This window comes from Athene noctua, chromosome 9 (assembly GCF_965140245.1).
Source record: "Athene noctua chromosome 9, bAthNoc1.hap1.1, whole genome shotgun sequence".
NCBI classification, from domain to species: Eukaryota; Metazoa; Chordata; class Aves; order Strigiformes; family Strigidae; genus Athene; species Athene noctua.
Window position 1 is genome coordinate 8,083,962 of NC_134045.1, and position 26,813 is coordinate 8,110,774.

General features: G+C 39.5%; 1 protein-coding gene across 8 annotated transcripts in view; it reads left to right on the forward strand.

Moving 5' to 3' along the window:
• SLC12A4 (solute carrier family 12 member 4) overlaps window positions 1-23,885 on the forward strand; it is a 50,750-nt gene extending 26,865 nt beyond the window's left edge. For 4 of the 8 annotated variants that reach the window (XM_074912885.1, XM_074912886.1, XM_074912883.1 and 1 more), the window contains 21 exons: window positions 2,058-2,204; window positions 2,788-2,842; window positions 3,174-3,304; window positions 3,746-3,987; window positions 5,903-6,117; window positions 7,081-7,245; window positions 7,328-7,426; window positions 9,508-9,565; window positions 10,978-11,152; window positions 11,587-11,705; window positions 12,197-12,295; window positions 12,651-12,770; window positions 13,501-13,605; window positions 14,619-14,787; window positions 15,897-16,092; window positions 16,781-16,950; window positions 17,128-17,259; window positions 17,358-17,465; window positions 18,584-18,768; window positions 21,441-21,574; window positions 22,717-23,885. In XM_074912885.1, coding sequence (XP_074768986.1) covers window positions 2,058-2,204; window positions 2,788-2,842; window positions 3,174-3,304; window positions 3,746-3,987; window positions 5,903-6,117; window positions 7,081-7,245; window positions 7,328-7,426; window positions 9,508-9,565; window positions 10,978-11,152; window positions 11,587-11,705; window positions 12,197-12,295; window positions 12,651-12,770; window positions 13,501-13,605; window positions 14,619-14,787; window positions 15,897-16,092; window positions 16,781-16,950; window positions 17,128-17,259; window positions 17,358-17,465; window positions 18,584-18,768; window positions 21,441-21,574; window positions 22,717-22,808 — 2,916 coding nt within the window. In that variant the 3' untranslated portion in view covers window positions 22,809-23,885. Of the gene's footprint in view, window positions 1-2,057; window positions 2,205-2,787; window positions 2,843-3,173; window positions 3,305-3,745; window positions 3,988-5,902; window positions 6,118-7,080; window positions 7,246-7,327; window positions 7,427-9,507; window positions 9,566-10,977; window positions 11,153-11,586; window positions 11,706-12,196; window positions 12,296-12,650; window positions 12,771-13,500; window positions 13,606-14,618; window positions 14,788-15,896; window positions 16,093-16,780; window positions 16,951-17,127; window positions 17,260-17,357; window positions 17,466-18,583; window positions 18,769-19,489; window positions 19,505-21,440; window positions 21,575-22,716 lie in introns of all 8 variants that reach the window. The other 4 variants (XM_074912881.1, XM_074912888.1, XR_012634177.1 and 1 more) reach the window with 3 other exon arrangements.
• The last annotated feature ends 2,928 nt before the right edge of the window (window positions 23,886-26,813 follow it).

Here is a 26,813-nt window from a genome sequence, read left to right on the forward strand (position 1 = left end):
GGTCAGATATATGATAAATTTCTGTGGAGTGTCTCTTTAAGAGGGGCAGAGAGTACATTAATGTGATAATAGGAAGCTGGGGCAACAGTATTTAGTCCTTTCTCAGTTAATGTTTCTGCAGTTGAAGACACATTGTAAATCAAAAGTAGCTAAACCTCCCCTTCTTGAGGAAACAGGTAACACTATAAAGAATACCCTGAGAAGATCCTTTTCCACTGTAGCATTGGGACAACTCATTTAAAAATCCTTATCTTAGCCTGCTCAGGATACTTATGTACAAGTCATTTCTGTTAGTATCAGAAGACAACAATTCCTTTTGTACTTGTACGTAATCATGAGAAAGCTGGTCAGGATGATAATTTTTGTACAAATGGCAGGTGGTGGTTTAAGGATTTTTTTTGTACCGTGGCATTGGAACAGCTGAGTAACTGCTCTCTGGCCCCATGCTGGGTGGTCTCATAGGGTAAAGTCTGTTGGAAACCATCAGCACACTGTTCTGCTCCTCACTTTACTTCAGGAGGTTCACCCGAGTTCAAGCGTGTATGGGGAAAGTCTGGTTGATCTGATTTAGCCTTAGTCACACAAGGAATTCAAAGCTGACTTTAAAATATTCAGTCAGCAATTCCTGGCATTTGTAACAAAGAACTGTTCAGATCATGTTCTTAGGGACAGTTTTCTTTCATCTCTGGCAGGGCAGATTCCTAATGCAGATGAGGAAATTTTGAATTGTAATATGTAATTCCAAATTAAAGCACTAAATTCCTAGGTTGCTTATTTTGACCTGGTGAACCTATAACCACTTGATTTTTCTAGGATTATGCTTTGTGTAATAAAATATACTTTTGACTTACCTTAGGTAACTATATTTTTCCATAGTGAAGACAGGGCAACAACAAAGTTTTTGACAGCCATTTTATCACTTTAAGAGTAATATGCTTGTCTTAAGTACCATTGTTTTAGATTCATGACTAGTTGGTCTATAAGGGTGTGTGTGACCTGTGTATTTTTGCATTTAGTTAATGCTATGTGGAGTCAAATTTGAGCAAGTGTTGTCACCTCCCTTTAATATCCTTTTCATTTAGATGATTGTTCATGGGTGTCTTTAAATGCTGTCTATCTGTAGTATGTTTTGGAATTCAGGTTTATTTATAGGAAGAATTATGAAAAGGGATGAACCTTTGAGAAGTTACACTCTCTATTCGCCGTATGTTTCAACATTCTGTGTAATCTTAAATGCAAAATAAAACCTCACAAAGCAGAAACAATGAAGTATCTTGGCAGGAAACCACAGAGATTTGGGACTCTGAAATGCTGCTAGTGCCAGGTGTGCCAGTGCAGGGAATGCTTTTGTATTCTTTGAAATAAAGCCCTTTATCAGTGACATTTTGATGTCATTATTTTGGATCTGACTATCCTCTGACAAGAACTATTTGGGCAGAGGAGAATTCTACAAGATACTGTGTTGAATGCCAGTCACGTTCAGTCCTGTGAAGTCACATAACTAACTTGTGTTTTCTCAGTCACTGTCAAAAGTAATTCAGAGTCTGATGTTAGTATTAAACATAAGAAAAGTGAGAATAATTAGTTTTACATGGAATATATAAAATGGAAGAAAATATATTCTGCATGTCTCCAGAATGATTCCAATTCTTTTCTAGTTGTAACATCACAAAAGTATATTTTCCATGAAACTAATTTGTAAACCCTGGGGAGTAAGGTAGAATATATGTTACTTGGGGTCTGTAGCACTGAACAGGTCTCATACTAGAAACTCTCTAGTTCTACAATAAAACAAATACATGTTTGTAGTATTGTTAGTAATTGGTGTTAAATGCTGACTATAATTACTTGAAATGTGATAGGATAAGAATTTTGTTCAGAAATTCGTGGTTTTGGAGTTTGTTTCATGTTTTGTGGAAATTCAGCACAATATTTGTGTGTGTCTACCTTATGTTTTCCAGGTAACTACCATTTGAAAAACTGAGGTTATAGGGTTTTTTGATTATCTGTGCCTTGAACAATTCCAGTTAATGAATGTCAATCAACTTTTTTTTCAGTCACCCAGCATGGGCACCCTGATGGGGGTGTATTTACCATGCATGCAGAATATCTTCGGGGTTATTCTCTTCCTTCGGCTGACTTGGATGGTCGGAATGGCTGGAGTTCTTCAGTCCTTCCTGATTGTATTACTTTGCTGCTGTTGTGTAAGTATATAGGTAAAATAACACATGTGACATAACTTCTGTGAAACTATTGAGAAACCTGGAGAGGCTCCATTATAGTTGTATATGTACAAAAAAACCAGATTTATGCTAGACACTTCTCTTATGTTTGTAGTCATGTGATTTCTCTTTTTTTAGTTTTTTCCCCCTAGTATTTCTAAACTATCAAACAGTAGATAAACATGTAATTAAAAATGGTGTTTGTTCCGCAAACAGCTGTTTTCTTTGCCTGTCCCAGGTAACGGCTGCTTGCTTTGCCAGATCAGCCTTTGTTGGAATTTCAGCTCTGCAGATGGAGGGACACCTCCGTTGTCTTTATCTTGCTTTGTCTGCAGATGCCCTTTATTTGACCTGATGAAGCAGTGGTCATCTCTCAAGCAAAAGTCTCAACAACTTGATGATTGAATTCCTCCTACCCTTGTTTTCTTTCAGATAATGACCTGTCAAGGCAGAATAAATAGAAATATTGTATCATATGTGCAGTGACAGCTTTGCTCTATCAAGAAAATAAATTATGTTTTAAAAAATGTTGATGCAATTGCTTCCTTGTCCTTGTTTTCCCCAGACTATGCTGACAACCATATCAATGAGTGCTATTGCCACAAATGGTGTTGTTCCAGGTAAGTGTCATTAGCAAATTTCTCATTTCTGTTTTTAAAAACAGAAAAAAAGAGTTGTTATAAGCTGTTAATGTGGTTTTATTCTAGAGAAATTTGCTTAAACCAGGATACAAAGCCTGAATTAATATGTAGTATTTCTTCTTACTATCAGTTAGGCTAAAGATTAATTTGGTTTTTAGTTACCCCTGTGCTAACAAAAAGATACTTCAATTGTATCTCCCAAAACACAGTTACACAGTGTATAATTCTGTTGTATTTTTGTTGTGAATATTTTACAATTTATAACAATAAATAAATAAGTAATTTTACTTTTAATTTTCTTGTTTCGTAGCTGGTGGCTCCTATTTCATGATATCCAGGTCATTAGGCCCAGAGTTTGGTGGAGCTGTAGGGTTATGCTTTTATTTGGGAACAACGTTTGCAGGAGCAATGTATATCCTTGGTGCCATTGAGATTTTATTGGTGAGTAGCACTGAAATAGTCCTGCTTTTAAGATAAAGAGCATATAGAAAATTTCACTGTGTTCATGTCCCATGTTTGTGTGCACATTCATAGGGAGACACCAGAAGGTCTCCAGTTTTTCAGTGTCCAATTCTGTACCGATAGTGCTTCCCTTCAGAAGTTGCACACTGTGGGTATCCAGACTGGAAGCTCTCCTGAAAATATAGATGGAAGTATGCCTTAAAGACACGTGCTCATCATTGATAAAGTTGGCTCAGTTGTACTACTGAAATAAAATGGGTGGTTATTCCTGGACCTTTCCTATAAATTGAAGATTCCTGGTGAAGAGCATGTGGCAAATTGGAAAGTGATTCACATTTCTAGTATAGGAACAAGATCACTACAGTAATATAGACAGAGTTCTATTCCATGTTCCTTCAGCTTGCTTTCTTCTTGTTTCAGACGTATATTGTGCCACAAGCAGCAATTTTTCATCCATCCGGTGCCCATGATGCATCCAGTGCTATGCTAAACAACATGAGGGTGTATGGCACTGTATTCCTCATCCTAATGGCAGTGGTGGTCTTTGTAGGTGTGAAATATGTTAACAAATTTGCTTCCCTCTTCTTGGCCTGCGTAGTAATATCTATACTGTCCATTTATGCTGGAGCTATCAAGTCCATCTTTGATCCACCTGAATTTCCGTGAGTAATATTTCTGGATGGGGTGTACCTTTGCCTACAGGTCTGGAAGGTGGGGTTCAGTGGAAGTTACTTAAAACTTGTGCATAACACATTGTCAAAGCTACCTTTTTAGTGAATTACTTCCAGTTTGGGGGTTTGGGTTGTTTGGGGTTTTTTTTGGTTTTTTTTTTAATCTGTAAATAGTGACAGTGATAGTCTTCCATATGCAGAACTCATGGAATAGAAGTTTCTTAGGCTAAAATGCATACATTATCATGTTCTTTAACTGTTTTGGAAGAATTAGGTCTCGTGGTGAGTATATAGATTGATGGAGGCTGACACTTCTCTGCTTCCTGCAAAGACAATCCAGTATCTGGGCCTACAGCTGCCGAGTTAAATTTTAGTAAGAATTTTGCTGGGTTGTTTATGGCAGTTCATAGGGAGCAGTATGGCAGGTCCGTTTTCCCCAGGCCAGTCAGACATGATGTGCTGCCGTCATGGTTGGAAACTGTGGTGGTGTGATGCAGCAGCTTGCTGAGAAATAGGGCATCTCTTAGGAATGTGGGAGGTGTGACAGTGGGGCCATGCTGAGGCTCCAGCAAAACTTCCCCATGGACTGAAAACAGATTAGTCTCCCATATGAGAAGCCCTGCTCTGAACACAACGCATGTTCCTTGGTGTGTTGGCAGTTGAACATGTAATATAGTTTCTTAAACTCAGAGCTGGAGCAGCAATAATATGGACACATGTTTTACCAGAAATGCAAACAGTATTTCCTGATACTGCTGACAAGAGACGAATGGAATGGAAATAGAGGAGTTCAGTCTGCATAATTATTCACATCTTAAAATGTTGTGACCATAACTAATGACTTGCAACCCTCAAGTGCTCCCTTTAGATATAAATGATTATAATGTTTTACAACAGTGGCAGGTTTACAGCAGTAAAAATAAAACAGTGTTTCTACCTCCCCCTCATTATCTCTTGGATTGTTCTTGAATGTTCTCTTTATCTTTCTTCCTTGGGCTGTATTCCTTTTTCTTTTGCTGAAGTAACTAGATACTGTATTTATTTTTAATTCTGGAGCATAAGGCTTCTCTGAAGTTACAGTTCACAGGCCTGTGAACCCTACAAAAATGTCCCTATCTCTTCCATTTTCCTGACTTTATTGATTGATAAGACCTGTGAAACTATTAAACTTATTAAAAATGGAAGAAATGAATTTTTTTTTTTTCCCCTGTGTTTTCTGGCACTGGGAAGAGAAGCTAAATGAACTTTTTAGTGGCAGCAAGCTGTTATGTTGTATCAACATGTCTTGTGGAACTGTCTTTGGAGAAGTGGATAAAAAAATTTTAAGTACCAGAGTAAACTATGGTTTTGGTTAGGTGAAACACAACAAGCACTGGAGAATTTTAGCAATTATGCCTAGTATTTTCTGACAAGAACAACTTTTGCTTATTATGATAGAAATGTATGTTCCTATATAGCTAAAATGTCAGGGGTCATTTGAGTGCTGCTATACAGAAACTGGCATAATGGGATTCCAAATGTATTTAGACATCCTAAATATGTAGTAAATTGAATGCTAAGTATTCTTCAGATCTCTTCTACTCCAGTAGTTCTGTTCAAGCCACTTTTTTTTTCAGTTAATCTTTCATTGTTTAAAATGAATATACCAACTTTAATAAATCACACTGATGTAGCTTTTTATACCTCTCCCAAAATTGTTGGAAAAGTAGCTTTATAACTCTGACCCTTAATGGAGACAGATAGACAGTCTTTGTCATGCTGCCACCATCTTTTTGAAGCTGAGAAGTGATGTAGCAGACTAGAGCCACTTGAAATTCCCATGATGTGAAAGAAGAATTATGGGAAAGGGTGGATTTCATTTTCCTGGTACCATATAATAACACTGGTTTTCATGCTTCGCTTCCAGGATTTGCATGTTGGGCAACAGGACTTTGTCAAGAGATCAGTTTGATGTTTGTGCCAAAACCATAGTTAAGGATAACATTACTGTGGCTTCGAAGCTTTGGGAGCTCTTCTGCCACAGTACAAACTTAACCACTGAGAACTGTGATGAATATTTCCTAATGAACAATGTCTCTGAGATAGCAGGAATTCCGGGAGCTGCTAGTGGCATTTTAAAAGGTATGATAGAATACTTTATTCCCTCAAAGAGGAGGCATGCTGGGCAGTTGAAATGGGTTGAACTGATCCTTGCTGGTTAGGAAAGAGGGACCGAAGAAATGTAATTACAAAGGAGAAAATTATCTTCAATAAAAAACCCCGAGTTTTACAATCTTTGGCGCTTCAGTACTTGCTTGCTGTAAGATTGAATAAATTTGCCTTGTACATCTCATAATTTCAGCAGAAAGTCAGCTGTAATTATGAGTTGTAATAACATGAGTAAGTTGTTAAAATTTTCAGAACTATGTGTAGCTGTGAGTCTCCATTTTAGACAGGTTAAGATCACACCCTGAAAGATAAGAGTACTTGTATAAAAACAGTGTACCTACTCCTTTGTCTGCTCCTGAATATAGTATCATTGAAAAGTGTTAATTATTGAAATTAACTCCAGAGAACAGCTGCTTTATGCAGGTGCTGAGTGCCTAAGGTTCTTGTTTTCACAGAAACCAGTAGTCTAGTTTCTAAAATGGATTTATGAGTGAAATTTCAACTGCCAACCTTATAATTCTGTAATTCTTCCACTGTCTAAAGAATAAATCCATTTATATCTAGGAAGCTGGTCAGTATTGCTGCTTTGGGTTCTCTGAGCTACTATGTATGTGTATGGCTCATGAAAAATACTCACTGTATTTCTTGGGGTTAAAATAGGTATGAAATTAAAAGAATGTTATGTTTAGTAATATTAAAGGATAAAAACTGCTTAGACTTCTGTAGGCTATTCATACATATTTATTGTTTTTGTTAGATTCTCTTGAAAGCATGCATTATAAATCTTTTCGTGTAACTTGTATATGTCCTAATTTGTGTTGATTGCTGAACTGCATGAATTGCATTTGTAATCTTCAGTTGTAGACCCATTATAATGAGAACACGTTTGAACTGAAACATACTTTTCTTTTCTGTGGTGTGATGATAACATTAAAGACAACTTGTGGAGCAATTATATGGAGAAAGGAGAGATACTGGAGAAGGCACATCACCCATCTGTTGATGTAGCAGGCCAGAAGAACAACCTCCATCTATATGTGCTTTCGGATATAGCCACTTCATTCATGGTGCTGGTGGGCATCTTCTTCCCTTCAGTGACCGGTGAGAATACTGAATGAGAGGGCATCTTGGATCTCTGAATTTTCTTCTCTCTCATGATCTTATGCCCAAAATCTATTTTCAGGTATCATGGCTGGTTCAAACAGATCAGGTGACCTCAAAGATGCACAGAAATCCATTCCTGTTGGAACAATTCTTGCGATTGTCACGACATCACTAGTCTGTATCCTTTTAAAATTAGTAGAGTCTTGTCTTGTTGTGACTCAGATCAATGCCTGTGTATCTGATGGGTGGAACTGCTTTCAGGTGACTAAATTATCAGTGTGAGTATGATTGGTCAGTGAAAAAAAACCCAACAAACAGCCCTTGAGTTGAAGGCATTAGAGGTATTATCCTGTTGTTTTCCATCCCCTTTTGTGGTGTGTTTTGTTTTGTTCTGTTGCATTTCCATTCCTTTTCTTTGTTACACAGTGGTCTATAGCTTTTCAGGCTGGTGGACTACAGGTATATCTTTTTTTAGGATGCAGTGGACCATTAAGGTGAGGGAAGGCTTTAAATGGGTGAGATCATAAATTTCAGTTCCTGAAAAAAAAAAAAGGCCTTTTATTTTGAGTGACACTAAGGAGTATAGGCCTTTTTGAACATTTTAGGGCAAGATAAACTGGAATTAAGGTTTTATGTGTAGAGTCAGCTGCTCACTGGTGCCAATGAATTTGTGTATTTATTCTGAAGTCAGTGAAACACGATCATCTTGCATCAGGACTATATATTTTTTTTTTCCTCCTTGATTTCTAACAAATTAATCATTTAATGCTATTCCATGATTCTTCTGACACATCCCCAGCTGGCATGTGTGGAAGTGTTACAAACACCATGCTCAGTAGCAAGCTCCACGTAGCTGTGAATGACTCGCTGTTTCCTGCCTCTTTCCACTGAGCCTGGAGCACTTCATTTGCAGAATATGAAGATGTTCCTCATATCAGATTCATAGATGCTGAGTGAGTGTTCAGAGGAACAGCCTTTGTCCCAGTCAAAGTTGCTGGGTTTTGTATGTGGTTAAACTCTTCAGGGCTTAGCACCACAGGGGCTTTGCTTAGGAAAGACTGTCTTAATCTCTTCTCTCCTGCTAGAGAAGAGATGAAGCCAAGGTCTTCCAGCTTCATCTAACTGTTGGTGTCAGAAACTACAGTTTATCAACATAGGAGATTAAAAAAAAGAAAATGCAAAAGGCAGTTAATGAACAAGGACTTCAAAACTTCTCTGTAAGAGCTTTCTGAATAAATCCCACCCAGAGGGCAGCTGGCTGAGATGGTGACTCTTCCGGAAATTCTGCTGTTTTGAACCTGTTTTTTCCCAAAACTTGCGAAGCTGTAGATCAGGATCCCAGCTCACTTGTCGCAAGTTCTTAGGAGCACAGCCTCTTCCAGATGTTACTCTGGGACCTGACCCTGTATGAAGAAGTCTGCATTTCCTATGAACGTAATAAATATTGAAACAGGTCACACATGTAACCCCCAGCTCTAGTGTTAAAAAATGTGCAGCTTGAAACTTACTTTGTGGTGGGTAGCTTTATCTGTAGATATTGATACGCCACCCAGTGGAAGGCTTACAGCATAATTTTTAGAAGTGATCAATCTTTCCCCTTTTATTAGTCTTTGTATTTTACAATTGCATTTCAGGGGTAGAGGGTAGAGTTTAGGATTTAGCCAGTCATGTAAACTTAAATTACAAGATAAAAAGACTTTATTAGAGTGTCAGATCAAAAAAACCTGAAGTATTTTGTACTCCCCAGTGCAGAAATAATACCGTTTAATAACAAACCCAATATTCAAAGACTTACTAGTGATGTGAATGCTGTCAAAGACCACAAAATGAGAAAGTGCAAGGTAATGGTTTGCTATATCCTCAAAATATCTTCAGACACAAGAAAAGGAGAGAGGAAAGAAAGGTATTTTAGGATCAGTTTCTGCTATATACCAGCAGATTAAATTGATGTTTGCATATAAAATTATTTTCTTTGAAGTTATCTATTGTAACATTTTAAACTATCTTTTTCAAAAAGTTTAAAACTTAACTAAGTTAAAAACTTAGAATAATAACTTTATCACTTTAACATTATCAGGTATATATGAGTAGTGAGACATTAATTTACTCACCAGCTTTACCATGTACTTATGGAGATCCTGCACTGTCAGTGCCATAGGACAGATTCAAAGTATTGGACTTCCCACAATACTTTCTATGCTTGTTTTTGTCTGCCACATCTAAATAAATCCTATTTCCTTAGCACACTCTGTACTCAAGACTTCAGTTGTGTATTATTATTTGGAGCCTGCATAGAAGGTGTGGTCCTGAGAGATAAGTAAGTTTTACAGCTTTAATTGCTCTCCTTTCTTCTTTTTTTACAGGGAATGTGTCTCACCACCCCTGCCCCCCCCCCCCTTTTTTTTTTTTTTTTTTTTTGTCTTTTAAAACATATTTGTATGTAAATTGTAAACACTATTTTGGGAATCTTCTTGTATTTGATTTGATATTTTCTGGCATGACTCCCTCAGATTTTTTTTATCCCATGTCTTAATTCCTCCACCCCCAACCTATTTTGTCTTGTGTTGATGTACCCTTTTCAATTTCCAGGGCTACTTGTTCAAAGATCAGATCTCTAACAGTAAACTATAATAAACTATAGATTTCTTACTTTTCTTTCTTTTCCCGAGAGAAGCAAGATAGAAAACAATAAAAATTAATTCTTTTTTTTTTTTTCAGATGAACCTTTTTTTTCCCCCTCATTTGTTGTCCTCTTTGTTCATTACTGAGTTTGGCAAAATTACTCTTTGCAAATTGCTTTCTACCTTCATTGCCATCTGAGGTACTACTTTTTTTTTGTAGAAGTACTGGTGACATCAACACTGTATGCCAAATAGCTGGAATTATTTTAAGTCTACATTATGTTAGCAAATAATCTTTCTTACGCTTGCTGACCATGGTCCCCTAAGTCAATGACCAGTATAATGTATGTTCCCTGACCCGTGCCAAAGAAAAAAATCTTAGAAGTCAGGCAGATAGCACACATCTGTATCTGTGTATGTTGTATTGCTCATAGTGGTATTCATAGGAAGAAGTGTTTCCTTGTAGCATTTGTGATTATTTTCTTGCATAGAAACCCAATCAGATGTCTGTAACTGGACAAAGTTTGGTATTTGGTTATCTCCACCATCGAATTATTAGTTATCAAACATTTCTGTCTGTAAACCCAATAACAGGGTTCCCAGTACTAGAGTCTACAGGTGCTTTTTCTGAAAACTTCCCTCACATTGATGGACTCTTTCCAGTGAAGAAGCAATGAAGTGTTTGTGAATATAATTGTCTGGAAAAAAAAAAAACAAGCCACCAAACCAACAAAGCAACCAAAAAACCACCGAAGTCTTCTGTAGGGATGTCTGATACTGGATTGTATTTGGTGTTTTAAATATTAAACTTTTTTTGTTGTTGTTAAGGACTGCATCTTTCTAGCTGAAAGTAGGAAATAATGTTGTGATAATAACATAGGAGATTTATAATATATAATCAAAAGAAAGTTTTCAAATTGTTGAAATCAGGCTGCAGACACTTCCTATCTGTGTATTAAAAATAACTCAGATTGTTTATTACTTCCTATATTTCCTAATCAAGAAAACGTGTAATATTTAAATGACATCTTAAAACAGGCTGAGTAAACCAAGCGTGAATGTCGGAATACTCCTTTGAATATGAATGTCTCACTGTTCCTCTCTGCAGGTACGGCGATGCAGTGAACAAGAACTTAGTGGTGGGCACCCTTTCCTGGCCCTCGCCGTGGGTCATTGTGATAGGATCCTTCTTCTCTACCTGTGGAGCAGGTTTACAGAGCCTTACCGGAGCCCCCCGGCTGCTGCAGGCAATAGCAAAGGACAACATCATTCCTTTCCTCTGGGTTTGTACATGCTAAACTCCCCCCCACCAAAACCCCAAAAACACCCCCCAAAAAAAGGCATTCTGTACGTAGTAACTAAGCAGCTATTTGACTTTATGCTCTTGGAAACCAGTTATTTTCCCTAGTTTGCCCAGTGTTGAAGTGAAGGTCAATATCTTTTATTTTAATGCATTTTCTTTTGTTAAAAACTATGAATATTTTTAAAGGAGTTTGAATAGACATATATGGTCATTTTATGAGGAAGTCTAACATCTAAGTGAAGCACAGAAAGCCATGAGAATAATTTGACTCCTTGCTCTAGAGAAAATACTATGTAGGAAAATTACTGTTGTTTTTTAAAATGTTTTCATTTGGGTTTGGTTTGGGTTTTTTTCCCCCTCATTATAATCTTATGAAATACTCGGAAGATATGCTTAATGTTTCTCTTTCTTCAGGTTTTTGGTCATGGAAAAGCAAATGGTGAACCGACATGGGCTCTTCTGTTAACAGCATTAATTGCTGAGCTGGGAATCCTTATTGCTTCACTTGACATGGTGGCTCCAATTCTTTCAATGTAAGAAACAGGGTGGTTGCTATTTAAGGGAGGAGGAGAGAAAGAGCAATGCTCTCTTGAGTTTTGCTAATATGATTGTCTTCCAGAACCCTATCTTAAACCAGTAAAGCAAATTACTGGAGCCTCAGTTCCACTTTTATTGTTTGTATGAATTCTCTGACTTCAGGCTCTGCACATAGATCCGTTTGTTTCTGCTCTGGAGTATTCTCTGAATAAATATGTTTTTAGTATTGCTGGATTGTTACTTTCTTTGGGAAGATATTATTTTTATCACAGAACAAAGTGTTGATGTTGGGGATAGATCTAACTTGATCTGATTAAAAAAACTGTTCTCATTTATACTGGTAATTCAGGCTAATAAAAACCAGAGGGATAGTCACATATGACAGGGCAGCTGTATTTTGACTGTAAATCATTCACATGATTATAATACGTGCCACAATCTATAGGTGTGTGTGCTAAGAAGTTTTGTGCTTTTTTTACTTCTGCAGGTTTTTCTTGATGTGTTACCTCTTTGTTAATCTAGCTTGTGCAGTACAAACACTTCTTAGAACTCCAAACTGGCGGCCCCGATTTAAATACTATCACTGGTAAGCAGAAGGACAGCAGGCTCAATGCCTGGTCTGTAATCTGTAGTGTGGGTTTTGGAAGAGCCCTCTGCGTGAGGGTTGTGGCCATGTTTTATTTTTCTGGATATCAGTTCTAGACAAGAGCACATTGATGTAATATTCATAGTGGGCCAGACACAGATATTTAATGGCTTGAGAGTTTCATTTCAACAACAGGATACTAAAACTGTTGGGGACTGGGGAGATTCATTGGAAGCTTTACATTCACTACCAGTTCAGAATAGGCAATTTAAATTAAAAAGAGGAACATACAATTGAGTTGTTTCTTAAGCTTTTCTACCCCACTACTCACTAAAATCTTTGCTTTTTGTTTTAGGGCCCTCTCGTTTTTAGGCATGAGTATTTGCCTGGCACTGATGTTCATTTCATCTTGGTATTACGCTTTGGTAGCTATGCTTATTGCAGGCATGATTTACAAGTACATTGAATACCAAGGGTAAGTAATAACTGGGTAGAAAAGGGTAAGAAGGAGAGTGGGTCTTTTTTTTGTGAATTATCTCTGGCCTTCACATTTGGAAAATGAACTGTCCAGAGATAATGACTTAGAGGGCTTCCCTTACTGGTTAATTTTTTTCATTGTTTTACTGTGTCAGTACTAAAAAAAAGCTGCTGAGTGCATTGTTGTTAAGCCTCTAAAGGTGTTTGGTAAAACTCGAGAGTCACAGGAAGCAGAATCGTGCTTGGGATCTATCCTTCTGCTATCACACGCAATTACTTCAGGCCCAGAACAGGTGAAGGCAGCCATCTTATTCCAGTTTATCTGGTGCAAAGGTCTGTCTAGAATAGTCCTTGAAAAACTGAATCTGCATGTTAGATTGCCTGAGATGGTTAATATCTGATGGAGTCAGGCTGTAGTATGGCTGTATAACTTAATTTTAACAAATCAGGTATTGAATTATCTGCTGTAGGTTTATACTTGGGAGTGCTGGTAAATTAAATGCAGAATGGTGGTGTTGTGGTATACATTTGACTGAAACATCTGTAGTTCTTTCATGTGATGTGTGGTATCACATACATACCTGTACAAATGATACACAGCATGCATCACGTGTATGTTTATCATATTAAACTCATTATAAGGTAATGATTTATCTACAGCATGACTGTAAGTGTGCAATTAAGTGCTCATGAAACCATATGTTGGCTAAATTGTGTGTTCTTCACAGTGCGGAGAAGGAATGGGGTGATGGTATCCGAGGTCTTTCACTCAGCGCAGCAAGATACGCCTTGCTCAGGCTGGAGGAGGGCCCTCCACACACAAAGAACTGGAGGTACTCATTTTAGACTAATAAAATGCACTGTTATGATTATCTACTTAGACTTAAGGAATTAAACTGGAATCTTAACACGATGCTTTTGGTTTGTGTTAATTAATTTAAATGCCCAGAATATTAAGGGAAAAAAAAATATGGTGTTGAGTCCGCAGTAAGCTGTCCTGTTACTGCCCAAGCCATACTGTGTGGGCCCTGTATGGGCAGAACTTCTCTTGTCCTTTGGATCTTTAATTAGATTCTGAATTGGTGAATTCAGAAGTGGAACTTGGGGAAACTGTGGAGGTTGCTGAGTACAGAGGTCCAGAGGCCCACAGTAATTTGCAGTGGGGCACAAAGAAGTCACTGCTATTATTCTGGGATTAAAAACTGGAACAGTTCTCCCTCCGGCTTTGTGTGTTGAAGACAGATGAAGTGGGCAAGAACCCTCCTCTCAGCTATGCATCGCACAACTCTTAGGCTCTGAACAACAGGAGTAGGAATCTACCAAAGAAGAGAGTTATAAATCTTTTTATGTTTGTTTAACCATAGCTTAAGAGCAAAAATAACTTAATTGATGTGTAGCAAAACCTTAAGGGACAGAAAGCAGGTGAGATCTGTGTTTAGGTGAAAATATTCATGTTTCCCAACTGTTTGGCACAAGTATACAGATAGATCTGGGAGGACAGCCTTGCAGTATGAGCACAATGTCTGCTCTGATAGTACTTAAAAGTGCCTTGAGAATCAACCACGTAAATACAACACTAATGCAAGCCTCTTAACCTAAATACGTGAACAGGTTTTATGACTGTCAAAACAATGCAGCAGTAGAATTCCCTTAATGCCTCAAATCTGCTTTGAATTAAGAGAAATAAAATATTAATTAAAAGCCCTCTAATGTGTGGGACACAGAGAGAATGTACTGTTTCAGAGTTAATATTCAAGCACAATTAAAGTAAGGAGAGAGGCAGGTTTTAAAAATGTTTTTGTTAAAGCATTAGTAAAAAATACATTCCCTTTTTTATTTTCTCCAGGCCTCAGTTGCTGGTGCTTCTGAAACTTGATGAAGATTTGCATGTAAAATACCCTAGATTGTTAACATTTGCATCCCAGCTGAAAGCTGGCAAAGGTTTGACTATCATAGGATCAGTGATCCAAGGAAATTTCTTGGAAACTTATGGAGAAGCCCAGGCTGCTGAACAGGTCAGTGTTTGAAACAAATTGCTAGAGTAAAAAGGGGTGAGTGGGCAGATAACTTAAAACTTTCATAATAATACATGGGAAGAAGTGTATCAATAAAGCTTCCATAGAGTATATTTGAGTAGTACTACTACAGCTGTTCAGTAAAGGGCTTGCAAACATGTTTTCAGCTGTCAGTTGTGGCTTTGGAAATACAAGATCAATGTTGCAACTTGTATAAACAGCCTTACTGCATAAAACTGTCTTAATTTATAAGAAATAATTACTATGGAAGTTTATGTATACTGATTAATGGAGGGAGGAGGACTATTTAGTTTTCTGAACATACCAAGAAACATTTCAGCAACTCAGCTTTTAAAACTTAGCAAATGTGCTGTCTCTTCAAGTGGGGTGATAAATTCATTACAAAAAGCATTAAAAAGCATTAAAGGATGGTCTTGAAAATTTCTTAATAAATAATTTCATCATCTTTACTCTGTAACCATGACATCATAGCTCTGTTTAAATCTGTATAGTATCAGCCAGCACATCACTGTTTTCTTCCTCAGAGGCTTTTTATACAGGAAAACTGTTACAAAGGGAAAACTGATTCATAGGCCTGTGTGTTGATCAAGTTTGTTTAGTTTTTAAACAAATTAAGGGTATGTTGTTCTTGATAGGTGTGATGGGTTTGGAGCTCATATTTGTAAATTGAACATAATAACACAGCATGTTACATAGAAATATGAAACTGGAAATCCAAATGAAGTTAGTTAACCTTAGGTTTTAAAAGGTGAGTGTTTTAGGATTAGAGAAAACAGAAAGTGAGATAGTAACACAGATATCACTAACTACTACTATGAATAAGAGATTATCGCACAAACAAAAAAACCCTTATCTTGATCTGTTAGAAATCATGATGTCTGGAAGGGAACTACCTGTGTTTTAAACAAGTAGTATTCACAGTTAGTGCGTATTTTCTGTTCTGTTAAGGAAAGTGGATAAGCAGAACTTTGCCTTGAAATGTGTTCTACCTGTGGACACGTGAGTCAGGAGTTCACGCTGTAATCACATGATAGAGAAATATTTAAAGATCCCTTTGGTTGTGAGATTTTTCCTTCTCTGTCTTGCAGACTATTAAGAATATGATGGACATTGAGAAGGTGAAAGGATTTTGTCAAGTAGTTGTAGCCAATAAGGTTCGAGAAGGAATTGCCCACTTGATCCAGTCCTGTGGACTGGGTGGCATGAAACATAATACTGTGGTTTTGGGATGGCCGTATGGCTGGAGACAGAGTGAAGATCCAAGGTCATGGAAGACCTTTATAGGTGAGCTTTAAAGGTTCTGTGTCATCAAACATTGTAAACAGAGATGTTTATTACACACATGGTAAATTTTGTTTATTACACACAGGGGATTTTAACAGAATCCTTGTGAAATTGGTTTTGATTTTTAGTCTGTTTTGTATTGATTGTGAAGTAGATAATTTCTCGCAAAACTGCTCTGTGTTTGAAATATTACTTGTAGGTAAAAGACCTATGAAAGATTTTCAAATATTAATCTAGCAGCTAAAATTAATCTTTCTGATGAGTGTTTAAAAAATTACAGACTTGAGAGATACTGTTTTTATGGCAAACTATAATTTGTTTCCTAGATAATATGTGTCTTTCAGAGGTCCTAGCCTATTCATCTCTCTTCGCTAACACTTTCCTTGCCTATATCCCTGTCCTTCCCTATAGTCAAATTAGAGCAGAGCAGATGCTTTATCCTCATACTTAGCTTTGAAGATTGCTGCTTTTATTTCAAACATGATTTCAGGCTTGTGTTCCTGTAAGTCTGCTTTATCCTACCTTTGTTATGTGGTCTGACCTGTCTATACAAGCCTTGCTATACGCTTTTTTTAATGTAAGTGATGACTTTTATGGTTTGCTGACATTTGCTCAGTGAGTGACTTTTAGTTTTTTTAAACCGTACATCACTCTTTCAGAGTTGGAAGTTTCTTCTCCTTTTTGGCAGGTACTGTTCGCTGCACAACTGCAGCCCATCTGGCTCTGCTGGTTCCCAAAAATGTGTCTTTCTACCCCAGCAACCATGAGCGTTACAATGAAGGCAACATTGATGTGTGGTGGATTGTGCATGATGGAGGCATGTTGATGTTGCTTCCTTTTCTTCTCAAACAGCACAAAGTAAGGAGCTAGCCAAAGAATGTTTGTCACCCCTCTCTTCTGTGTGCATTAGCTTAAAGGAACAATGTCTGGTAGCAGAGCGTGAATTGATAAATGAGAGTGGATATATTGAGGAGTTTCTCTTTTGTAGAGCAATATATTGTTGGTTCAAATACCGAGTTTACGTTCCCTCACCAGGTTTGGAGAAAATGCAAAATGAGAATTTTTACTGTAGCTCAGATGGATGATAACAGCATCCAGATGAAGAAGGACTTAGCTACTTTCCTCTATCAACTCCGAATAGAGGCAGAGGTGGAAGTGGTAGAAATGGTAAGGGATTTGAGCCCGTTTTTCACTTTATGATGTAAATGGTGGTATATAGTTATGACTTGGTTACAAGCACAATATTTTTTTTCTTATTTCTGCAGCACAATAGTGATATCTCAGCATATACTTACGAGAGAACTCTTATGATGGAGCAGAGATCTCAGATGCTGAGGCAAATGAGACTGACAAAAACAGAGAGGGAAAGGGAGGTATGTAATTTGTGGTTGATTATTGTGGTTTGCTGAGATGGATGACACAAAGTACCTTCCTAGTAGTGTGTTATATAGCTGCTGCTTAAATTTAACTCATGTGTTCTAAAGATGTAAGGAAATAGCGTAGCTTTTTTGTTTCCCAAAATTGCACGTCATCATCGAATAGCCTGACTGCTTGCAAAATCATGCTAGAAATTAATTATTTTGGGGAAAAACAATGGTGGTATGTATGCTGTAGAAATTACTTCTGTGTTCCTTTTGGTGATGTGATACTCGATGACTTGAGGATGTAAGTCTCAACCCATTTTTGACCTTGGTTTTGCTTTATGTGGATTGTCTGGGGTTTGTTTCATTTTATAGTATATCCTGTTTTCCTACTGTAGATTTAATTCCAGTTTAGACTGTTAGGACATGTAGCTATGCAAGGTGCAGATGATGTAATTTTTCTGCATGTGTTTGTCCAACTTTTTTTGTTGTCAGTTTTGAGTCAGCCTTGTCCATTGTTTCAGACCATGTCATGTGGGCCTAGACGGTCTTTTTTTCTTGTATAGATCCAGGCCTCTGTTAGGCCAAATCCTGCATGGCTTAAACCCATCAAAACATGGAGGCTTTCAAGAAAGCTGGAGAGGGACTTTTTATAATGGCATGTAGTGATGGCACAAGGGATAATGACTTTAAACTGAAAGAGGGTAGATTTAGATTAGATGTGCGGAACAAATTCTTTCCTGTGAGGGTGGTGGGACACTGGCACAGGTTTCCCAGAGCAGCTGTGGCTGCCCCCTCCCTGGCAGCATTCAAGGCCAGGTTGGACGGGGCTTTGAGCAACCTGGGCTAGTTAGTGGAAGGCGTCCCTGCCTGTGGCAGGGGGGTTGGAACTAGATTATTTTTGAGGTTCCTTCCAACCCATTCTCTGATTTTATGAAAACTGTTCAAAGACAGTTTGGTATGTAATACTATTGACTAGGGTAGATGTGTGCTATCAGAGCTTCCTAAAGGCTAGGTTGGCTATACAAGGTAAAGGATACAGTGAAACAAAAGGTCCTTCACTGCTTAAACAGAACCTGAGAATGTACAATAGAGTCTGTGAGTTCACCTTTCATTCATGTGCCCTCTAGGCTCAGCTGGTAAAGGACAGACATTCAATAGCACGTCTAGAGAGCCTCTACTCAGATGAAGAAGATGAGGGGGACCCAGTTCCTGAGAACATCCAGATGACCTGGACAAAAGAGAAATGCGACGCTGAGAAGCGGAACCGAGGCAGTGCTGTGGGAAGCTTTAGAGATCTGATCAGCATTAAGCCGTGAGTCTTGTCTAAATCAACAGCTCGTACCTCCTGAAACTCTAGATGTGCTGTGCTTTTATTATCTTTTGTCTCCTAATCCTTGGTTTAGACTTGCACAATAAACGTTGAGACCTGACTACTGAAAGACAGCGGTTAGCCTCCTGAGAAGTCTAACCAGTTAAATGTGGCACACATCCCTCAATATTTTACTTGATACAGTCAGATTCTGAACTGGAGCTGTCAAATCCTATTTTAACTTTCCCTCTGTCTCCCAAATACCTCAACAAAACACACAATTGAAAACCAGACTGATAATTTCACTATCTAACGTGTAGTGCAGATGTCTAACACAGCAAGGAAGAAGCTGTGGAGATGGTGATGAATGACTTGTGAATAGAATATGCGTGTGATAAATCCCTCTAAGACAGACTGTTGAAGGAGCACTGACATGTAACAACAGCCTTAGTATTAGCATGTGTGTATCCCTTGAATAGGCTAGAAGTAAAGCTCTCTTTTGGCTTTGTATAAAAATGTGTGAATCTCCTGTGACCTCTTTGGTGTACTACATCTTACACGAAGAGTTCACTCAGTTAGTTTTGCATACTTGGCAAAGTTCCAGATTTTTCTTCCTAATATATCACTTGAAAATTCAAATCTGTTTTTAGTCTGAATCATACTGTAGAAATTCTGCTGAATTTGGTGTTAACTACCTGTACTTTTTCCTCTTCCATGCTTTCAGAGAGTGGGAAAACTTGTAAGTTTGTTATTTAACTTAGAAGTACATTAAGATGGTTGAGAGGGAAGACCCAATTTTCTCATCTAAAAGCAGGAAAACTACATCTAATTATGAAAGAAAAGGAGTTAGAGTTGAGCAGTCTTAGCAATGTTTTTAAAAGGAGCAGGATTAGCCATGTAAGCTAAGTGTCATTATAAATAGCACATAACAAACTACAAGAGTTGTCCTGACAAGAATTAAGTCAGAATAGAAAACAATTACAGGTCTGAACCTATTTTCTTAAGCAGAGTATGACACACGATGTAGGAAACATTACTCATTTAGACAAGCTCTTGTTCCACAACACTGCTCTGATGTAATTTCTGGCAGTTTCTGGGCACCAAACAAACCCTTTCTTACAGCCTACACCTTCAAATCACTGGGAAGATGCCGATTTTAAATGTCACTTTAGAGAATACCAAACCTTTAGTTTTCAATTTCTTTTCCAAAACTATATGTCATTAATAACACTATATTGTTTCTGGTGTTGGCTTCTTCCTTACTTCCTGTAAATATAATCTGGCCTCTCTGTTGTCTCTGGCTTTCTGAAGCTGACATGGTGAAGACAGAGGATGTCCTTGCTCTAAATTAAGTAAGAACATGAAATAACAGAGAGGTGACTCACAGTGGGTAGATTGTGCTGTTAGAAGATGTAATAGTAAGAATAATGTATATTATACTCTTTTATATCTATATGTTTCTTTGTAAACCTAAATATTTGCAAGAGCAGCAAGGTTACTAAAGACTTTCATAACATGGAAAGCTGAATTAACAAAACTATAGATTCATATTTGATACATTTCTACTAATACTTGTTTTTAATATATTAAAATGAAGAAAAAAAAGTGGAAAATCCTCAAAGCTGAAAATATCTTCTCCCTTTGTTAAGTCTATTTCTGTATGCTTTTTCCTTTTACATTACCAAAATAATGGTTGATTTCCTGTAGGAAGGAAACATTTCCCTGGCTCAAAATTCCCAAAGGATACTTTCCAGTTCTGTTCCTGCATGAATTGGTGTTATTTTGTGATAATATAGTCTTAATAATTAATCCTGTTACCTCTCAGCCTGGATTCTTAAGGAGCAGAGGCTTATGAGATCATGCTGCATGTATTCCCTTCTCTCCCATAACTTTTGAACCAAGTGGCTACTCAAGTTTGAAAGCATGATTGAGATTTTAAAGATACTTGGGTCATAAATGTTACTTGTAAATAGCCAGGCAAAGAGGTTGATTAGTGCCCAACTGAAGGAAATGTTAAAATCCTTACTATCCACCAGAAAAGCTCCATGAGCAGGCATACATTCAGCCATTTGGAGGCTGCCTTCTAGCCTATGGATCTGTAGCAAACCAGGCTTTCTCTGGAGATGTCAACTGCTGTTCAACACAAAAAGACAAGTGCACTCATGGGAAGTGTGGGCTGAGCGCAGTGGTGCCAGTCTCCTACTTGGTTCCCACGGGTCTCTGAGAGAGAGTTTTCTGGTACTGAGTCCAGAGAGGGGCATGGTCTGGGCCGCTGTGGGAGGGAGGGGATCTGGAGAGGGCTGTCTGAAGAGAAGGCTCTGTAGTCACAAGTGTCCACAGTCAAAAAGCATGTGGCCTTGTGCAAATGTGTTTTAACTTCTTATGCAAGACTAAATCATCTTTATAAAAATATGCTACTTGAAGACCAATATAACTTCATAAACTGGAGACTTGACTCCGGAGATCTTAAAACCAATGGATTTAGCTGTATGCGAAGAACTCTGTGAAATCTCTTTTGTATCTTCATCATTAAGTTTGAAAAAAATTACTGTGTGTTGAGTTGACATTTCACAGGGTATTTAGGAGATATAAGGTGTGCTTTTAAGAGCCTTTCTAATAATTGAGTTTTCAGAGGCATGTTTCTAACAGTAAGTCTGAATGTGCTTCTTCTACAGGAACCAGTCCAATGTCCGAAGAATGCACACAGCAGTGAAGCTAAATGAAGTGATTGTAAATAGATCCCATGATGCCAGACTTGTTCTCCTCAATATGCCTGGTCCTCCAAAGAATACAGATGGTGATGAAAACTGTATCCTTTCAGGAAAGGCCTGGTCTACATAGAAGATCTTTAATCTGTGCTCTTGAATTCATTTTGTTACAAATACTGTGAAGCTGTAGTATGTGACAAAGTGTTCACTGAGTGGAGGGTACGGTTATGTAGTAATGTTGTGGCTGTTATGTAGTAATTGTTAAAGTTCCCACTGGTTGATCTGGAATCCTTGTAGGTTTGAATTCAGTCTTGTCTAAATTCCTACTTGATTTTATTTATTTCTCAAATTTAATTAGATTAATTTAATTCTCAATAGTGGATGTAGCAGATGTTTAAGAAGGCATTGACAGCAGACAGCACTCAGGCAGAGCAATGATTGAACTCGAGTCCTGAAGGAGAGGGCGTAGCTTGCGCACAGCTCACACCTCAGAATCTGGGAGCTTGGCTCCAAGTGCAGTGCTCTGCTAAGATTCAAGTTCAAACCTACAGTGTTTAGGCACTTAAAGGGCTATTTGCACCATGCCCCTAAGCAAGGCCAGAGCTGAGGGTTGTGATCTGGTGAGCCTGTTGATACAGCAGTTCTTTGTCCATGGCTGCTCTTCAGCCTTGGTTTGTATCATTAAATTAGCAAGCCTTTCACTGGTCTGCGCCCCAAAAAAATGACAAGTAACAAATCGCAGACCAAATGATTATTTTCTCCTAGATCTATGTAGTAGTAGTAGTAATGGCTGTTTCATAACAATGTGCTGGCCAAAGGAAGGATAAAAACATTCCTCTTGGCATAAGGGGATTTCAACCACAGCTGTGACAGCTCAGGAGAGACTTTAAACTTGAGGTTATAGGTGAGGATGCTTACTTCTCCACACTTCCCTGGAGAGGCTGAGCCACAGTGGCTGAGTAACAGTCAATATTCATGAAGAGCAGCTGGGAGGGAGTGTGACTGTGTAGCCTGGTGCCACCAGCATCATTGATGTGCTGTGCTTTGGGCAGTGGCGGGTGCATTTTGGAGCTGGCTGACACTGGCCCTGTCTGACATGGGGGCAGCCCCTGGTCTTATCTCAGAGAGGATGCCCCTGCAGCCTCCCTGCTGCCAAAGCCTTGCTACAGAAACCCAATACAGGGGCTAATCACTGTGTGTTTTGGTTTTGGTATTTCTTTTGTCCTTGACTTTACTGAAACAGACATGGAGTTTCTTGAAGTCCTGACTGAGGGTCTGGAGAGAGTATTACTTGTTAGAGGAGGCGGCCGAGAAGTCATCACAATTTACTCCTGATTTAGTACAAGCTTCTAATGCTGGTCTACATTTACCTTCTTGGCGATAACGGACATTCCAGTTTTAAATGGAGAAGAAAAAAAGGTGTTTTGCCTAACTTTCTCCTCATCCAGTCCTATTTGTTGTCTTTCCATTTGCAACATACATATCTTTTGAGATTGCAGTATTGTTACACCCTCCAATTAGCAACATAAGTTAATTGTGAAGTTGCCACATTATTCAGTTTCTGCTTTGGTACTCCAGCATTTGTGCATGTAGTTTTAACACTAAACCTATTTTTAGTCAGCACTGCGATGTGCAGTATTTTTAGTAACTGTATGTAAAGTTAGGACATGAAAGCCAGTTACTGTAAAAAGATTTTAAAAGCTTTTTATATTAGGTTTGGGGGATAGAATTACATTATATAGCAGCTAGTTTCTGCTGAAGTTCAGCTATAAAGCATTTTCTAAGAGCACACTAAATTGTAAGAGAGGACTGAAAAAAAGCTTTGTTTTTTCTGGGTTTATTTCCAGAACTAAATTCTCAGTATTGGATAAGAATTTATACTTTTAATACATTTATTGATAGAGATTTAAATAAATTATGTTGATATAGTTGAAATTATGTATGTAGCTTGCTACAAATTGTGTTGCTTCTGAGACTGGAGGTTCTGTGAGGCCAGATCCCTATTTATTTTTGTATTTATTTGTCAGAAATATTGGATACGCTGATGCAGACTGTTTAGGATAACAAAGATCTCACAATAAATTTTGACTCATCAGTGCATTGAAGGACCAGTCCTGTGCAGTTTTTCCATGCTTTAAATTTCTTGCAGACCATCCATCAAAGTACATTGAGCATGTTGGAGTCCCGTGTGTAGAGCCAGGTGCTACGCTGCACGCACAGCGATGGGATTGCACTTGCGCAAGTACAGGGGACCTGCTGCTTCATTGTATGCTTTATGCCCTTAGAGGAAAAAGAAGACAAGAAGACCTATATTAACCAATAAGTCTCTGGAGATTTTATCAAGCCCATTAAGTTGTACTTTATGTACAGAACATTCGTATTTTTTCAATAAAATGTTGCATACACTTTGAACCTATTCTCTGTTCTGTGTGCTATGGTGAATTCCCTAGGAAGACCCTCTCTCTCCTTCCTTGTGCACCGCTGCTGTGATCTGACTTCAGCTCACCAGCACCAGTGGAACCACTACGTGAGGAGCAGGCGTGAGGGGAAGGCGGTGGGGACGTGTTGATGCTGGCGCAAGTGCTGCATGAGAGAGGTGCCAGCTGAGTCTTTGAAGCAGCCTGGTGGCGTGTGGAAGTGAGTCAAGGCTCCTGGCTCTGGAGTTACTACCATGTGTGATAGCCAGGAGGAACGCCGCACCTGGCGATGATGAAACACAAGCTGATACCCCTCAAGATTGCCGGCTGGCTGGGAAAGCGGAACTCCCATACAAGGGACACATGTGGGCAAACCTCCATGGGATGCAGTAGTGGTGGTGTGGGAAGAAAGGTGGGGACTGATACCTTCCTCCAACCAGTGTGCCTTTCTTTCCTGGTTAGCATACTCGTTCTGTCAGCCCTCTTGTGGTAGTACTCCTGGTTGTTTCACTGATAACGGCATGACCAATTCATGAGACAGAAATCTGAAAAACTATTCAGGCTTTTATCTTGAATAACATAGTAAATGCTCTTTTAAAAGATATTTATAGTTAAAGCTTAAGTTTGCTCTCTCTGCGAAACAGGACATACCTGATGGGAGCAGGATGGTGTTAGTGTGTGCAAGATCCCTGCAACACAACAGCCAGGAAACAACTCCAGGGTGCGCTTCCTACTGGATTTTTATTTTATTTTTTTTAACCAACTGCTTTTTTTGGGGGGGTTGAAAACCAAAATTCATTTTGTTTACATTTTAAAACCAAGGGAAAGAACAAAACTTGCTTATTTGTAAATAGAATTTTTACATCTTCAGAGGACAGAGTAGTGGTATGCAAGTGTACAGCAATCATGACAGTTAACACCTATTTGCAGGCATTCTTTTACAGGAGTAATAAAGTTTCTGAAAACTTTTTTTATTCCTCAGGCTTTTGTAGGTCTGAGATATTAATTTTATTTTACCAGATGTAAACCTCTAATATAAACATGCTAAGAAATATATAGAAATTTACTGCTTATGAAATTTTATGCTTTTGGATGACCTAACGCCATAGAAGCATTTCAATGCCTTCTGTTACCTGACCCAAGTAACCTGTTTGTGGCTTTACTATGTTTTTAACATCAAATAAACCAAGTGAATATCCTTCCAGAGGTGATTCTATTCAATGTGGATTAAAAACCCCCCTAATTCAGCATTGTGTGAACCCCAAGGATTTTATAGGCTCCCATTATGTAAGACTTCTTTACAAACAGAAGGTTCAAAGTAAGGGGCTTACCCCAAAGTGCAGAGTCTAGGGGTGTGTGCTGCTGAAAACGAAGTAGCATGGAAAAGGTTGTGAAGGAAAAACATCAGGAAAAAGGTAGTTTCTGTAGTTGAGTCAACTTCTGTGAGGGTTACCTTCCTCTCCTGTCCCTCCACCATAACCTTTTTTTGTTAAGGAGATGAGAACGTTGCAACCATAATACAACACGCCACAGTTGATTCAAGCCTTTTGTATATGGGTAGAGAGAATTACACTTAAACCCTCCACGCTCTAATTTTAATGATGAGTGAGCTATTTCAAGAGCCCGGCAGAGGCGCGAAGATGTCCCTGAGCTTTACCCCGCGGCCCGGGGGCGCCGGGGTGTGATGGGCCGGGCCGCGGGGTCGCTGGGCCGGGCCGCGGGGTCGCTGGGCCGGGCGCGGGGTCGCTGGGTCGGGCGCGGGGTCGCTGGGTCGGGCCCGGGGTCGCTGGGCCGGGCCGCGGGGTCGCTGGGCCGGGCCCGGGGTCGCTGGGCCGGGCGCGGGGTCGCTGGGCCGGGCCGCGGGGTCGCTGGGCCGGGCCGCGGGGTCGCTGGGCCGGGCGCGGGGTCGCTGGGCCGGGCCGCGGGGTCGCTGGGCCGGGCCCGGGGTCGCTGGGCCGGGCCGCGGAGGCCCTTTCCCGCCGCTGGGCCCTGGCCGCTGGGGCCCGGCAGAGGGCGCGCGGCGGCCGCCTGGCTGGGCCGGGCCTGCGGGACACGGCGCCGTACCCGGGTGATGTGGGTGTTCATGGGCAAGGGCAGCTCCTCATCTGACTTCTAGATGCACTGACAGGAAATGAAACGTGAAAAATTAAAAATTTTCCGTTTAAACAATACATCCTCCTCCCCTGTCCCCATTTCTCATTTTCTCATCTGCGTCATCCATAACAATGTTTGCTTCTTCAGTAGTTCCCTCGGGAAGGGAAAAACTGCCTCGTGCTGTGCTCCGAAGGTCAGAAGTTCTCATTCCTTTCTGGAGCAACTATCTCCCTGCACAAGCGCCGGCCCAGGTCTGTAGGCAGATGCTGCCCACACAAAGTGCCTCTTTCCCCCGGGGAGAGGTCCCTCCTCGCTCCGGGTTTGCCATCTTGGGCAGCAGCACTCAGAGCTCCAGTGCAGTCCAGCAGCTTTTGAAGAAAATTTCCCATCATAGTCACATTCTATATTCCAAGCTCAGGCAGCTCTCTGAACAGAACGCACCCTGCCAGTGGACTGTCGACTCAAATGGAGTCTGTAGTTGGCAACTTCTGGCCAAAATTGTCTCTCCGCTCTTAAAATAATGCAGGCAGGCCTCTTGCTGTTGGGAAAAGTGTCGTAAGGGGATGTCTCTTCCTCTACCTGGGGAAGGTGCCTGCCAGCCGGGCAGGTACCGCTGACTCCTGCCAGGCCTCATGTCATCCCTGCTGGCAGTTCCTGAAGCGAGCCTGTCCTAGTGCTTCAAGAAGTGCACTTACTATGTGTGATGGGTGACATCTGAGCTGAGAAATGGGTGAAAGGCTGAGCAAACAGGACAGTTTCAAAAGAAAAGGGGTATGTGGCTAGTGCTGTGTGGCAATGGGAGGTGTCCCTAACGTCTCTGCACAGGGCT